The 15819-nt window shown below is 44.9% G+C and overlaps 1 protein-coding gene across 1 annotated transcript in view; it reads left to right on the forward strand.

Moving 5' to 3' along the window:
- Positions 1-2074: 2074 nt before the first annotated feature.
- Positions 2075-15819, forward strand: part of LOC138802737 (actin-binding protein WASF3-like) — a 34378-nt gene continuing 20633 nt past the window's right edge. Inside the window, exons 1-2 of the mRNA XM_069986360.1 lie at positions 2075-2207; positions 9918-10052. Of these exons, the coding sequence (XP_069842461.1) occupies positions 2075-2207; positions 9918-10052 (268 nt within the window). The remainder of the gene's footprint in view (positions 2208-9917; positions 10053-15819) is intronic.

The following is a 15819-nucleotide window of genomic DNA, read 5'->3' on the forward strand; positions in this document are numbered from 1 at the left end:
ATATATATATATATATATATATATATGGGATGCACAGCACTAGGGGCTGTATATATATATATATATATATATATATATAATATGGGGGATGCACAGCACTAGGGGCTGTACATATATATATATATATATATATATATTATATATATGTATTATATATATATATATATATATATATATATATATATACACATATATATATATGGGATGCACAGCACTAGGGGCTATATATATATATATATATATATATATATATATATATATATATATATATACACAGCCCCTAGTGCTGTGCATCCTCCATATATATACGGCCCCCATTGTTCCCCTCTGATAAAAATAAAAAGACTCACAACTCACCTAACCACACGATCCCCCGTCGGTTGCAGGTCTCTTCTTCTCTCTTCATCTGCACCCGACAGATCAGCAGCTTCCAGGCGAAATCCCGGGCAGCGCCACCACTGAGCTCAGTGTGCGCGGCGGCGGCTGGGACTTCCGGTACAGGGTGCGCGTCACTTCCTGTACCGGAAGTCCCAGCCGCCGCGACGCACACTGACCTCAGTGATGTCGCTGCCCGGGACTTCGCCTGGAAGCTGCTGATCTGTCGGGGGTGGGGGCAACACTCTTGTGATCGCAAGCAAATGCTGCTTGCGGTCACAAGAGTGATTGACAGGGTGGGAAGCCTATGGCTTCTCGCGCTGTCAATCAGAACACTGAACACCCGGGAGGCCCGCTTGGCCACCGGGTGTTGTAGGCAGTAAGCTCCGGGGGCCCAGGCCACGGGCCCCCCGATGCTAGGGGCCCCGTAGCAGCCGCTACGGCTGCTACGGCGGTAGTTCCGCCCCTGGAAAGAGATACAAGAAAGAGGGTGGTTAAGGCCCTGCTTTGGATGGGTACACTGTGGTATATGTTGGAGTATATTTTTGCCAGTATTCAGAGCAATGAAACGTGATGTGTATCTACCTAGAATCCACCTCTTAATGACAAGGATGCTCTGGGCAGTCAGTCATGCATATATAACCGGCATGTGCTTCTTGCCAAGGATCTCAGTTTTTACTATATTGCCGAGGATCCTTACTGTTTTATTTTGTGTCAGTATATTACCTGGACTTGTATTATTCAGCTGGGTGTGATAAATATTAGCTGACTAATAGAGATGAGCGAACCGCGAGCATGCTCGAGTCGATCCGTACCCGAACTTTCGGCATTTGATTAGCGGTGGCTGCCGAAGTTGGATAAAGCCCTCAGGCTATGTGGAAATCATGGATATAGTCATTGGCTGTATCCCTGTTTTCCAGACAATCTTAGAGCTTTATCCAAGTTCAGCAGCCCCAGCTAATAAAATGCCAATCGTTCAGGTTCGGATCGACTCGAACCTGAACCCGGTTCGCTCATCTCTACTGAATAACACATCTCTGTTAAAGTGTACCTGTTTAATTTTTTTTTTTTTGCAGAAATCAATAGTACAGGCGATTTTAAGAAACTTTGTAATTCGGTTTATTAGCCGAAAAATGCATTTTTTGTCACGAGAAAGCAGTTTGAAGCTCTCCCCCCTCTCTTCATTGCTCTCTATGGAGAGGGGAGGGGTGGAGGGAGATGAGGCACCAAAACAGGACAACAAAGAGTTAATTTACAGCAACATCACTGGGCTATCTCCTTTGACAGTAAGCACTGATCTCTCTGACCTCTGAATAGAGGCTTTCACATAGCTCCCACTGTGTTATCCTTTGTTCTCTGCTCTCTGCTGTCAACTAATCTCCCTCCTTTCTCCTCCCCCCTCCCCTCTCCATAGTACAGACAGGGGAATGTCTGATGCAACAAGACATAATTTCCTGATAATGAGCAGTAAATGGAAAAGCGGAGGGGGGGACTTGGAAAAGTCTTTTTGAATGCAGATAATGCCATATTGACTGTACTATTGATTTCTGCAAAAAAATAAAAATAAATAAAAATACGACTTATTGCACATTGTTTATGCAATGTATTTGCTGACATGGAAAGTGAAAACATCAGGTCTCTCTTATTGTCTTTTCAGTTTCCCTTTGATGTTCCATACAGCTGAAACCAACAGAAGAAAATGCCATTGGTCAAAAGAAATATTGAACCGCGGCACTTATGCCGTGGGACTGTGCCAGATGGAGTCACCAGTGAGTTGGAGTGTGTCACCAACAGTACCCTAGCTGCCATCATTAAACAGCTGGGTAGCCTGAGTAAGTGCACATCTGTTACTAAGCCTGAGAAATGGAGAATTTATCTATATTTAACAATTATAAGCAAAACCAGATAACCCACAATACTAAAATCTGTAGGATAATGGGTCTCAAGCTCCTGCCAGATTTCACATACACACACTGCAAATCCCCTAACAGGCCTAATTTTCAACACCATATGACCAATATGAAGCTGATTAGATAAATTCCCTGCTTATCTGGGTATCAAATATGCTTACTTCTCTGGCTGTTAATATGTATTTGATAAAATTACACAAAGCAGCTTTTTGTGACATGCAACTAGAGAATTCCTATTTGTAAATCACAGTTACTCAAAGAGGTCCGTCAAAAGATGACATGCTGTGCCTGGTGTACCTGGTGTACCTGGTGTATGCTCCTGACAAAGGGGCCTATTACACCAACAGATTATCTGACAGATTTTTTGAGTCAAAGCCAGGAATGGACTATAAACAGAGAACATGTAACAAAGGATAGACTGAGATTTCTCCTCTTTTTAAATCCATTCCTGGCTGTGGCTTAAAAAAAATCTGTCAGATAATCTGTTGGTGTAATAGGGCCCTAACCACAGGAGGCTGGACAAAAATTTAGGTTTTGATCTACACTTCTAAAATAAAGAGAAATTTTGTGGGTCTGCAGAAAATAAAAGTTCTCAAAGACTATGGACACTTTTGATATGGAAAAAAATGTAAACATGTTATTGGGTAAATTGAGTAAGTTTTGTGCTACAGTCTTTATTCATTTTCAGGCCGCTTTGTATGCAGTATACAGTCTGCTCCTAGCTTCAGATTTATGCAGGCTCGGACTGGCACACAGGGGACCAGGGAATTCCACGGTGGGCCCTACACCTTGGTGGGCCTCCCTGTTTAGCAGCTCCAGGACAACATATAATCCCTCAGCATTGCTGCACATGCCTGTTACTTGCTGCTTCTATATAGTAACCTGGGGTTAAATCTTATTTTATAGAGGCAGGGAGTGTGCAGAATCAGCTCCTCTCCCAGTAATTCTCCCCACCTCCTGTTCTCAGGCTGCCTCAATCTGCTCTATGTGCTGCTGCTGGCAGTTGGAAAACAGAAGGAGAGGAGGGAGAGGAGCTGCAGGCTGCACCTAGGAGCAGCAGATTGTCCAGCATGTGAGCTGTACCTGGTGCTTTCCTGTACCTGAAGTAAATATGTGTGTGGACATGAAGTATGTATGTGTGTCTGTGTGTATGGTTCATGTGTGCGTGTATTACCTATGCATATATGCAATGTGCATTTGTTTATAGATGTACATGATGTGTATGTACGTATCTTGCGGGTGTGTGTACTATGAATGCATCTAGGTAATGTGCATTTCTTTATATCTGTGTATGGTATGTATATGTATTGTGCATATTTGTAGGTAATATGTATGTATAGGTTATGAGCACTCATTTGTATCTCCCCCTCTCATACTTAAACCTGCTGGTACTCAGCTTCTAGGGTCAATTAAGCAATTCCATGCCCCCATAGCAGCGCTCTCGGGTATCTGCCACAGCTGGCAGAAGTAATTTTTGTCAGGGTTCCATGTACGTCACAGCCCCGGCTTCTCCAGCTGCAATGTCACAGACTGGCTGATGGATTGCCCGCTCAGCTAGTCAGACACTGCAACGTTGTCCCGCTCCAGTCTCTGATTGTCTAAGTGGGCAAGCCATCTGCTGAGTATATGACATTGCAGCTGGAGTGGCTGCAGGAGGAGGGCGACTTTCACATATCGTTAAGAAAGGGCTACGGGAAAACAGGGACTGGTATGTATACTTTGTTTATCATGTCCTGGCACCCCCCTGCCAGTCTGAGGTTTGTTAAGTTTCTGGAAAGGAGAAGTCCCATGAAATTAAGTGGCACGTTATGCTGTTTGCATAGAGTGACAGACAAGGTACTAGCAGTGAGCTAGCATTGCTGATCACATACACAGCTCTGTGCAAATTTGCTATAGGAATGTTAAAGGTTTGCCATTGGTTATATCTGGTGTATGTAGGGTGAGTGGGCCCCTAGAATCAAATTCCATGGTGGGCTAAAGGCAGGCTCGGACTGGGCCACCGGGGGGCCGGGGAAACCCCCGGTGGGCCCCGAGCTGGAGTGGGCCCCCCCGCTCCTAGGGGGGCCAGGGGCCGCACCTCCCTTTTTAACTGGAAGCGATCGCAACAATCGCTTCCAGTTAAATGTAAGGAAGTGTTCTGATTGACAAAGCGGGAAGCCGTAGGCTTCCCGCCCTGTCAATCACTCTTGTGACCGCAAGCAGAGATTTGCTTGCGATCACAAGAGTGTCGCAAGCTCTGTTGCGAAGTCCCGGCAGCGTCATCACTGACTTCAGTGTGCGCCGCGGCGGCTAGGACTTCCGGTTCATGGAGCGAATACCGGAAGTCCCAGCCACCGCGGCGCACACTGAGGTCAGTGATGGCGCTGGCGGCACTTCGCAACGGAGCTGCTCACCTGTCAGGAGAAGAGAGAAGAGGAGGCTGGCGACCGACGGGGGATCGTGTGGTTAGGTGAGTAGTCTTGTGTTTTTTGTTTTTTTTTTATCAGAGGGGGTAAGATAAGGGGGGGGGGCTGTATACAGGGGGAGGACAACATAGGGGGGGTATATACAGGGGGAGGACAACAGAAGGGGGGCTGTATACAGGGTGGAGGACAACATAAGGGGGGCTATATACAGGGTGGAGGACAACATAAGGGGGGCTGTATACAGGGTGGAGGACAACATAAGGGGGGCTGTATACAGGGGAGGACAACATAAGGGGGGCTGTATACAGGGTGGAGGACAACATAAGGGGGGCTGTATACAGGGGAGGACAACATAAGGGGGGCTGTATACAGGGGGAGGACAACATAAGGGGGGCTGTATACAGGGAAGGACAACATAAGGGGGCTGTATACAGGGGAGGACAACATAAGGGGGCTGTATACAGGGGAGGACAACATAAGGGGGGCTGTATACAGGGGGGAGGACAACATAAGGGGGACTATATACAGGGGGAGGACAACATAAGGGGGCTGTATACAGGGGAGGACAACATAAGGGGGGCTATATACAGGGGGAGGACAACATAAGGGGGGCTATATACAGGGGGAGGACAACATAAGGGGGTCTGTATACAGGGGGAGGACAACATAAGGGGGGGCTGTATACAGGGGGAGGACAACATAAGGGGGGCTATATACAGGGGGAGGACAACAGAAGGGGGTCTGTATACAGGGGGAGGACAACAGAAGGGGGGCTATATACAGGGGGAGGACAACATAAGGGGGCTGTATACAGGGGAGGACAACATAAGGGGGGCTATATACAGGGGGAGGACAACATAAGGGGGGCTATATACAGGGGGAGGACAACATAAGGGGGGCTGTATACAGGGGGAGGACAACATAAGGGGGGGCTGTATACAGGGGGAGGACAACATAAGGGGGGCTATATACAGGGGGAGGACAACAGAAGGGGGTCTGTATACAGGGGGAGGACAACAGAAGGGGGGCTATATACAGGGGGAGGACAACATAAGGGGGGCTGTATACAGGGGAAGGACAACATAAGGGGGGTATATACAGGGGAAGGACAACATAAGGGGGCTATATACAGGGGAAGGAAAACATAAGGGGCTATATACAGGAAAGGACAACATAAGGGGGGCTGTATACAGGGGGGGAGGACAACAGAAGGGGGGCTATATACAGGGGGAGGACAACATAAGGGGGGCTGTATACAGGGGAAGGACAACATAAGGGGGCTATATACAGGGGAAGAACAACATAAGGGGGCTATATACAGGGGAAGGACAACATAAGGGGCTATATACAGGGGAAGGAAAACATAAGGGGCTATATACAGGGGAAGGAAAACATAAGGGGCTATATGGGGCAAGGACAACCTAAGGGGGCTATACGGGGGAATAGACAACATAAGGAGCTATATGGGGGGTAGGGATGGACAACATAAGGGGGCTATCTATATGGGGGGATGGATAACACAAGCGGGCCAGTTATAAGGGGGATAACACAGGGAGCCATCTATAAGGGACACTGGTTGGGGGCAATTTATAAGGAGGACAACACTGAGGAGGCATCTATAAAGGGCACTACACAGAGGGGGACAACAATGTATAAGGGTAACTATACTGGGTGCGGTGTGTATACAATAGGGCATGCACAGAGAGGGGCATCTACTTTAGTGGACTACACAGAGGGGTCATCTATAAGGGGACTACACAGAGGGGGCTATATACTATAGGGCAGGAATAGGGAACCTTGGTTCTCCAGCTGTTGCAAAACTACAGCTTTAGCTGTGGCTGTCCAGGCATGATGGGAGTTGTAGTTTTGCAACAGCTGGAGAAGTTCCCTACCCCTGATATAGGGAATGCACAAAGGTTGTCATCTACTGTAAGGGGATTACACAGAGGGGGATCTCTACTATAGTAGAGGCACACAGGGCCATCTATATGGAGAACTGAACAAGGGGCCATCTACAAGGTGTGTACACTATATATATATATATATATATATATATATATATATATATATATATATATATACACATACACACACACACACATACACACGCTACAAATAGTCAGGGCTAATCACTGAGTGAAGGTGTAAAGGGGCCAGTACAGATGTGCAGTGTGTAGAGAGATGAGGATGGTGACAGAGTGAGGAGCCTAATATATTTCTCTGGCAGATTCTGTGGATTCGTGGCTCGGAGAAGTTCTCATAAGGGCCCAGGGCAAATGGAGAAGAAGATGAAAAGGGAAGAACTCCGATCAGAGAAGACGTCCCCCTGTGAGTCACTAAATCTATGTGCACTGTAACGTATATAGTGTAGAGCTGGGGCTACCTCTATATGACTGTATGAGGGGATATTGATCTTTTGTTCAGAGGATTTTATTCAGTAGCAGCGGTGGTGTTAGTCAGTATGTGGTGGTGTTAGTCAGTATTTGGTGGTGTTAGTCAGTATGTGGGGGTATTATTTGTTACTTGTAATCTGGTGTGGTGTTCATTGGTCTTAGTATACCAGATTTGGTCAGTAACAATATGGTAGCAATGGTTGTGGTGTTGCGGTAATATTTCCCCCTTGTATACTGGTAATATTGGTCTCAGTATACAGGATTTGGTCAGGAACAGTATAGCGGTAATATGTATGGTGATACTATTTCCCTCCTGTATACTGGTTTATTGGTAATATCGGTCTTGATAGACAGGATTTGGTCAGTTACTATATAGCGGTAATATGTGTGGGGATATTTGCTCTTTGTATACTGGTGTTATTGGTAGCTGTATGACTTGTATCTAAGCATACAGTGCTATCATGCAAAAAAAATTGTCTTATAGCCCAATTACACTGGCCAATAATTGGTAACAAGTGCTCCTAGGAAGTCTATTCAGCCGATGATCGGCCCATGTAAAAGTGCCAGAGATCTGCTGACATGCAAGCAAATGTCCCATAGTCGACTGATTTGATCTTTTGTGCGGCTAAGATCATTGCTGTCGGCTGCACATCACCTGCCCTGCTGATTAGCAATCATTTGCAGCCCTATGCTGCCCCATATCACGCCGTGTTAATGGACCCTTATTAATGTTAGCATAGATAAGTGCGGTGGCAGAAGGGTGGGCCCCAAGAATGATTTCCCCTGGTGGGCCAAGGCACTCCAGTCCGACACTGGCTAAAGGTACCCCAGTCCGACATTGGATCTATTTGTTGTTTCTCTCTTGGTGGCTAAACGAGCATTTTGCCGACAGCTATTGAAAGTCAATGAGCGAATGAAGAAAAAAAAGCCAGGAGCAGTGATAGGAAACGATTATTTAGAAAGTTGTGTAAAGTGCAAGTTCAGAGTTCATCAAATTAACTGGAAAACTACCAAGGCCTGGGGTACAAAATGTCACAGAAAATCCAGTTTCCTGCTGGACTTTTCCCCCCTAAGGCCAGTTTCCCACGTAACAGATCTGCAGCGGATTTCGTGCTGCAAATTTGCAGTGAAATCTGCTGTGGATCCTGTGGAAATTGATGCCTGTCAATTTCACTGAGAAGACATCCCGCTGCAAGTATGTAAGTGACAACCCCCTTAACCCCCTGCCGGCCGAAGCATACATTACCTGCTCTGCGTTCTGCTTGCTTCGGGGGTTACCAGGTGGACGTCCCGCTCAGCCAATCAGTGCACTGCTGGCTCATTCATGCTGCCACCAAACCCCCCTACACACAGCTGATGGCCTGCCGCACTACCATCTCCCTCCATGCCGCGAACGTCCCCCTCACACACACAGCTGATGGCCTCTGGCACCTTGTGTGTGTGTGTGGGGGGGACACAAAATGCCTTGGGGGATGGTGACAGTCTCAACAGACAGTTTCCCCCTTCTGCAGCGCCCCCCCCCCCCCCAACCCCACCACGGGCTCCCTCTCTTCCCTCCTCCCCTCTCTCCTCTTTCTCTCCCCTTTTCCCCCTTCCCCCACATGGTCCTGAAGCTAACAACACCATCATCCATTACTCCCTCCGTCTCCGTATTGCCAAGTTTTGCAAAGGGATTGTCAGGAGGTGTTGCAGGAGTAATGCTAGGAAGTGCTGCAGGAGTTATGCCAGGAGGTGTTGCAGGAGTAATGCTAGGAAGTGTTGCAGGAGTTATGCCAGGAGGTGTTGCAGGAGTAATGCTAGGAAGTGTTGCAGGAGTAATGCTAGGAAGTGTTGCAGGAGTTATGCCAGGAGGTGTTGCAGGAGTAATGCTAGGAAGTGTTGCAGGAGTTATGCCAGGAGGTGTTGCAGGAGTAATGCCAGGAGGTGCTGCAGGAGTTATGCCAGGAGGTGTTTCAGAGCTTTTATGGTATATAATATTATATTTTATAATGCTTTCAATAATTTTTTTGGTCAGGGATTGGTCTACTTTGTAAGGGCTGCTCTTTCAGTTGCATGTAGTAATGGCGAGCAGTGGGCAGGTAAGAAAGCTAAGGGGGCGGGTATGCGAACTGACCAATCAGGCAGAAGCATGATGGGAAATGTAGTTTACAGGCCGGCACCATCTTCGATATAGAACAGCTTTTAGAAAAACTTTTAACTCAGGAACGGTGGCTAAGGGAGACTTGTTGAGTAAGACCAGCTAGATTTGGGAGCAGTTCATTTTTTTGCTCTTGGGTGGAATACCCATTTAACCCCTATTCATACACTTGAATGGGCCAAATATAATTCTCACACAATATAAACAAAAATATAAAGTCTCACACAAAAAAGGTGGTAGTGTCGCTTTCTCTTTGAAACCAGAATGACAGATTATATTACATGCACTTTACATAGCTCTGGGCCTGGGCCACCACTGAAACTCCCATCTCATAATCCACCACTACAAATGAGTGACTTGGACCTGCACAAGGTCCTCTTCTCCATTGGTTTTAATTAGAGGTAAGAGGAACCAGCCAGGGGGTGAATGCACTCTATTTCTGTAATAAGGATTCTCCTGTCCTAGGATGAGGGAATGGAGGCATAAACTAATGGTCAGAGTCTTTTCTTGTGTTGTACACATAAAGAGAGATACAATTATTAATTGAAGCTGAAATTACCAAATTCATTAAAAACCTTCACTGTTCCTCTATGACTAAGGTGATAAAATGGAATGTTATAGTTGTCAGCGCTGTCTTCATTTGTAATAATTGTATTTGTTCTGCTATATTTATGTGTTTGCATTGCCCATGATGCAGGCCGACATGCGGAGGACATCTTTGGAGAGCTGTTTAATGAAGCAAACAGTTTCTACATGCGGATGAATTCACTGCAGGAGAGAGTGGACTTACTTGTCATCAAAGTAACTCAGTTAGACTCCACCGTGGAAGAAGGTAATCATTCGCAAAATATCCTGACATTTATAATAATGTCGTAATTATATGACCAGTGAGCTATATTTATGTTATTTTTATGCATATGTGGAAATGTCTGTAACTTGTAGCATATAGCAGTGTGCACTGAGTTAAATGGGGATTTACATTTCCCTAGGTGGATAGTGGGGGTCTAGCTCCTACCCTTAACAATGTTCAAAAGCTCTATAGAGAATGAAAGGAGCTTTAGCGGCATATACTGCATATATGCATATAGTTGGTGTTAGGGATGGTCCGAACCTGCCGAGGTTCGGGTTCGTATGAACCCGAACGCTCGCCAGCAGATTCCCGCTGTCTGCCCGCTCCGTGGAGCGGATCCAGCGGGAGTAACGCCTGGAAAACTGGGATACAGCCCATGGCTATGGCTGTATCCCATTTTTCCAGGCGGTCCTCCCGCTGGATCCGCCCGCTCCACGGAGCGGGCAGACAGCGGGAATCATTACCGAGGGTTCGAGTTCGTACGAACCCGAACCGAACTCGGTTCGGACCATCCCTAATTGGTGTGCTTCTTTCATTCTGAGACACAATTCTCAACAGGGGTCCCAGCGGTCAGACCCCCACAAATTCGCTAGTTATCTTCTAGTTATCTTGTGGATAGTAGATACATTTATGAAAGAAAGATACTCATTTAATGAGGAGCTTACAGTGTACCTGCCATTATAACTTTCAAAATCTAAATCAACAGTATATGTGATATAAAGCAAGTTTGTACTATATATTCACTGACTGTGTCAGTGATGAAGGTTTAGCCTTCTTAAAAAACACTTTGCTACATGAAGCTGTAAGGGATTATTTTAGTTTAGTTTAATACCTTGTATCACTGCATCTACTGGTGAGACACAATACATGATGCCCACCAAGTGCAACTTTACATATTGTACGAATCTGAATTATTTCAATATATTCATGATTTATAACCCCTTGCTGACCAACAGCCTTGAGCATCAATGCACTGATCTGGGGCTAAATATGTGGTCTCAGATCATGTGATTGCGTTGATGAACTATAACAGTGATCACAGTAACTGTTTACATTTTTTTTTTTTTTTTTTGCAAAAATCAATAGTCCAGGCGATTTTAAGAAACTTTGCAATTGGGTTAATTAGCCGAAAAATGCATTTTTATCATGAAAAAGCAGTTTGAAGCTCTCCCCCCTGTCTTCATTGTTCTTTATGGAGAGGGGAGGGGTGGAGGGAGATGAGGCACCAAAACAGGACAACAAAGAGTTAATGTACAGCTACATCACCGGCTATCTCCTCTGACAGTCAGCACTGACCTCTCTGACCTCTGAATACCGGCTTTCATGCAGCTCCCACTGTGTAATCCTTTGTTCTCTGCTCTCTGTTGGCGAATAATCTCCCTCCTTCCTCCTCCCCTGTTCATAGGTTACATAGGGTATGTCTGATGTAAAAGAGTCGATATTTCCTGATAATGAGCAGTGAATGAGAGAGAGGAGGGGGGGTGGCCTGGGGAAAGTGTTTTTGAATGCAGATAATGGCATATTGCCATCATCCTCTCTAGCAGCCACAGCCTGCACAGCTCTAGGAGTTGGGTTGTGACATCACCATGTTATGCAGGAAGTGAAGCCTTGATGTGGTAGTAAGTGTAGGGAGAAAAAGCACTTTATGTGCATTTCCCGTAATAAGTCTATATTGGTGATTTGTATAACTTTTTGAGGAAATAATATACTGTACTAAAAATGTTCACTGGACTTCTCCTTTAATATGCCCATATGACTTGTGTTGTGTGACGATCCCCCATGGGTATCTCACACGTTTATTGCTTTTATTTTAATATGGTTATGTAATGTTTTCATGACAACTGTGGAGTCTTGATTTGCCCCTGAGATCACACTGACATTAGTATTAGCTGTAAGAAATGATTGCTGAGAAAGAAGTACCATCCATGCATCTCCAAAGCCTGGCAGTAATTACGCAGATCAGAATTTCAATTAATTGAGTCACTTTTGCTCTTTCGGCACAGAAACTGTGGTCAGACCCAGGCGACCTACTTGTATCATGCATTTGTTTCCTAAGTGCTACTTTTCTTTGCTATGCGTCTCATTACTTTGTTAATCAGGCCGTGTGTTCATTAATTTGGAGATGAGTAAACTGCAGCCCAGGCCATGCTGTTATAATGTAATGGCACCTTGTAAGGCTTCCCATATTGAAGAGATCAACATTAGAAGGGATTCGTCATTGGCACATTACAGATCTTAATAACATTCTTTACATAAATTACTTCCTGACTTTTGGCAGTGCAGAACAGGAAATAGCAGGGCCCAATAAAATAAAAAAGCATTACTACTACACTAGAGTAGCTTTTCCTAGAGTATCAAGCTTTGTGGGGGTAATTGGCAAACATATTATAGACAAAAAACAGTTTATACCCCAATGATAGTGGAGACCTTTTACACACTTATTGATAATTGTGTGAAAAACCTAGCGGTCAGATGATGAAAGAGCAGTGGCTTATTCTTTGGCTATTTAATGGGATTGTGCGACACTACATCTGATTGTTGGTCAGCCACACATCTCTTTTTTATAGTGAGACAAGATGTAAGTAAGGGGCCGCATGAACAGCCCTGGCCACACAATCACTGAGTCTTGTAACAGGCTGATTAATGGAGTGCTGATCTGCTAGATTGGTACTTATATTGGGCATGGGCCTGCCCGTCTAAAACTCACTGTCATTAACTTGACTATGTCCTGTTTATTTTCATTAAAGAAGAAGTCCGGCAAAATTTTTTATTAAAGTATTGTATTGCCCCCCAAAACTTTTTCTCTTACATATCACATTTTATTGTGCACTTTGCTATAATATTCATAAATAATGAAAAAAATCTTTGATTAAAATGCTGGATCAGATGTAAACATAAAAAAATGACAACAAAAAGGGGTGAAAGGGAACAACAACAGTTTAATAAAGCAATGTCTAAGTATAATAGATCACACAGATACATGATCACTTTCTACTATGGACACATTCAAAACAAGAGTCCGTGGAGCCTCGGTTGCGAGTCTCAAAACACGGGATAGCCAGATATCTCTAGCCTGTTGCCACGGGGGCCTCCATGATGGGGAGAGCACCATGATGGGAGATAGCCCCTTCAGCCCCACTCGGTTGCGAGTATTGGAACATAAATTGGGAAATACCAGGGTGGCCCCTTTTTGTCAACGTCTAACTCAAGGTGCTAGTATTGCGATCATGACAAGGGCTTGCCAAGGCAGGCATCCATCCACAGACAGCTGTTTCGGGGTATTTGCCCCTTGTCAGTGTGTAGCTGGATTCTGGCTGGTTGGGGCAATGACAAATCAACCAACAAAACACAGTAATCACTGAACTCAAGGAGATCACTGAAAAAACTCCAATGAAGTACTCAATCAAGAGCCTCCACTGATCACCGCAAAAATTTAAATATGCAAAACAAGAGTCCGTGATGCCTCGGTTGCGAGTCTGAAAACACGGGATAGCCAGATATCTCTAGCCTGTTGCCACGGGGTGCCTCCATGATGTGGAGATGGTGTGGTGCTCTCTCCATCATGGAGGCACCACGTGGCAACAGGCTAGAGATATCTGGCTATCCCGTGTTTTCAGACTCGCAAACCGAGGCTCCACGGACTCTTGTTTTGCATATTTAAATTTTTGCGGGCATCAGTGGAGACTCTTGATTGAGTACTTCATTGGAGTTTTTTCACTGATCTCCTTGAGTTCAGTGATTACTGTGTTTTGTTGGCTACTATAGACACAGTAACCCAAATATTTTTTTTTGTAAATGTTATTCATATTATATATTTTTTAAAAATATATGCACAGATGCACAGAACATTACAACCTAAAGGAGAAGTCCGGCGAAAATTTTTATTAAAGTACTGTATTGCCCCCCAAATTTTATAGAAATCACCAATATACACTTATTACGGGAAATGCACATAAAGTGCTTTTTCCCTGAACTTACTACTACATCAAGGCTTCACTTCCTGGATAACATGGTGATGTCACAGGCTGTGGCTGTGGCTGCTGGAGAGGATGATGGCAGGGAGACACTGAGGGACACAGGGCACTGGGGGGACACTGAGCATCCCTCTGCCATAATCCTCTCCAGCAGCCACAGCCCGCACAGCCCTAGGAGTCGGGTCGTGACATCACCATTTTATCCAGGAAGTGACATCACATTTCCCGTAATAAGTGTATATTGGTGATTTCTATAACATTTTGGGGGCAATACAGTACTTGAATAAAAATTTCCGCTGGACTTCTCCTTTAAGTTGTAATGTTTTGTGCTTCTTAACAGAATTTTTAAAAAATATATAATATGAATAACATTTACAAAAAAAAAAAAATACTTGGGTTACTGTGTCCATAGTAGAAAGTGATCATGTATCTGTGTGGTCTATTATACTTAGACATTGCTTTTTAAACTGTTGTTGTTCCCTTTCACCCCTTTTTGTTGTATTTTTTTTTTATTTACATCTGATCCAGCATTTTAATCAAAGATTTTTTTCATTATGCATGAATATTATAGCAAAGTGCACAATAAAATGTGATATGTAAGAGAAAAAGTTCACAATTCTAGCTAGTACATATAGCACATTGCACTTTTATGTCACATAAGGCAGATGTTACATATGACAAAATACTATTTTTGTATTTTTGACTCCTCTGATGTCCATATAACCAACAATATTACTTAATTCTTTAGGGGAGCTCAGCTCAGCTCACGTCTCAGCTGTGGTAAAATGAAGACTAAGCTCTGGTTGTTATGGACAACACAGACAATCCTAGTACAGCTTGATAAATCTACTTTTTGTCAGTGAATATTTACTGTACATGATTGTCATAGACAAGTGATGGTGAACCTTTTAGAGACAGAGGGCCCAAACTTAATGTACAAAGCAGGGACTTCCATTATTATGACAGGAGTCCAAGTTTCTTCACAGTACACAGCTCTATACTCTATGCACCATTGTATACTGCTTGACCCAAGGATGCCAGGCATCACCACTGACTTCTTTAGGCATGAAAAACATACATACCTACACTCCCGCAAAGAGCAGCCAGGCGACCTCCTTCTTTCTTCACAGTGCAGGCACTGATGAATAACGTTGTTCTGTCAGTGTAAGCCATGGTCCTGTGGCCTACACTGACAGTTTTCCAGTGTATGTGCAATTTTAGCTTTTAGATTAAAATTGCGCCCCATTCCTGCTCAACACCTGGTTGAGTTCTCATCTCCCTGCAGCAGGTTGGTCCCTGTGAGCAGAAGAGGTGGAGCTCAGAGAGGGAGGAGGCAGTCCCCACTGCTCCACAGGTTACTTACAGAGTCAGGCTATGTTCACACGGCGTAAAAGTATGGCCGTTGTTGCCAACAACGGCCATACTTTGTACGCCAAAACACTTTGCATGTTCTTTTATGGGATCCCGGCCGGAGCGTATACATGTCGTATACACTCCGTCCGGGATCCCAAGCGGCGCCGCAAAGAGCTGACTGAACTGGCTACAATTCAGTGAATTGCAGCTGTAGGAAACCCTGTCAGTTCACACAATGAAGTGAGCGGCTCCGGCCGCTTGCTTCATTGTGTGCTATGAGGAGTTCTGATGCGGGCGCGCGCTGATGCGCCCGCATTAGAACACTGCGGCCGGAAAGATCATCCGGCCGGTACTGCAGTACCGTCCGGGATGATCTTTGCAAAGAACGGCCGGTCTCATACGCCATATGAACATGGCCTCAC

The sequence above is a fragment of the Dendropsophus ebraccatus genome, chromosome 10, assembly GCF_027789765.1.
Source record: "Dendropsophus ebraccatus isolate aDenEbr1 chromosome 10, aDenEbr1.pat, whole genome shotgun sequence".
Taxonomy (NCBI): Eukaryota; Metazoa; Chordata; class Amphibia; order Anura; family Hylidae; genus Dendropsophus; species Dendropsophus ebraccatus.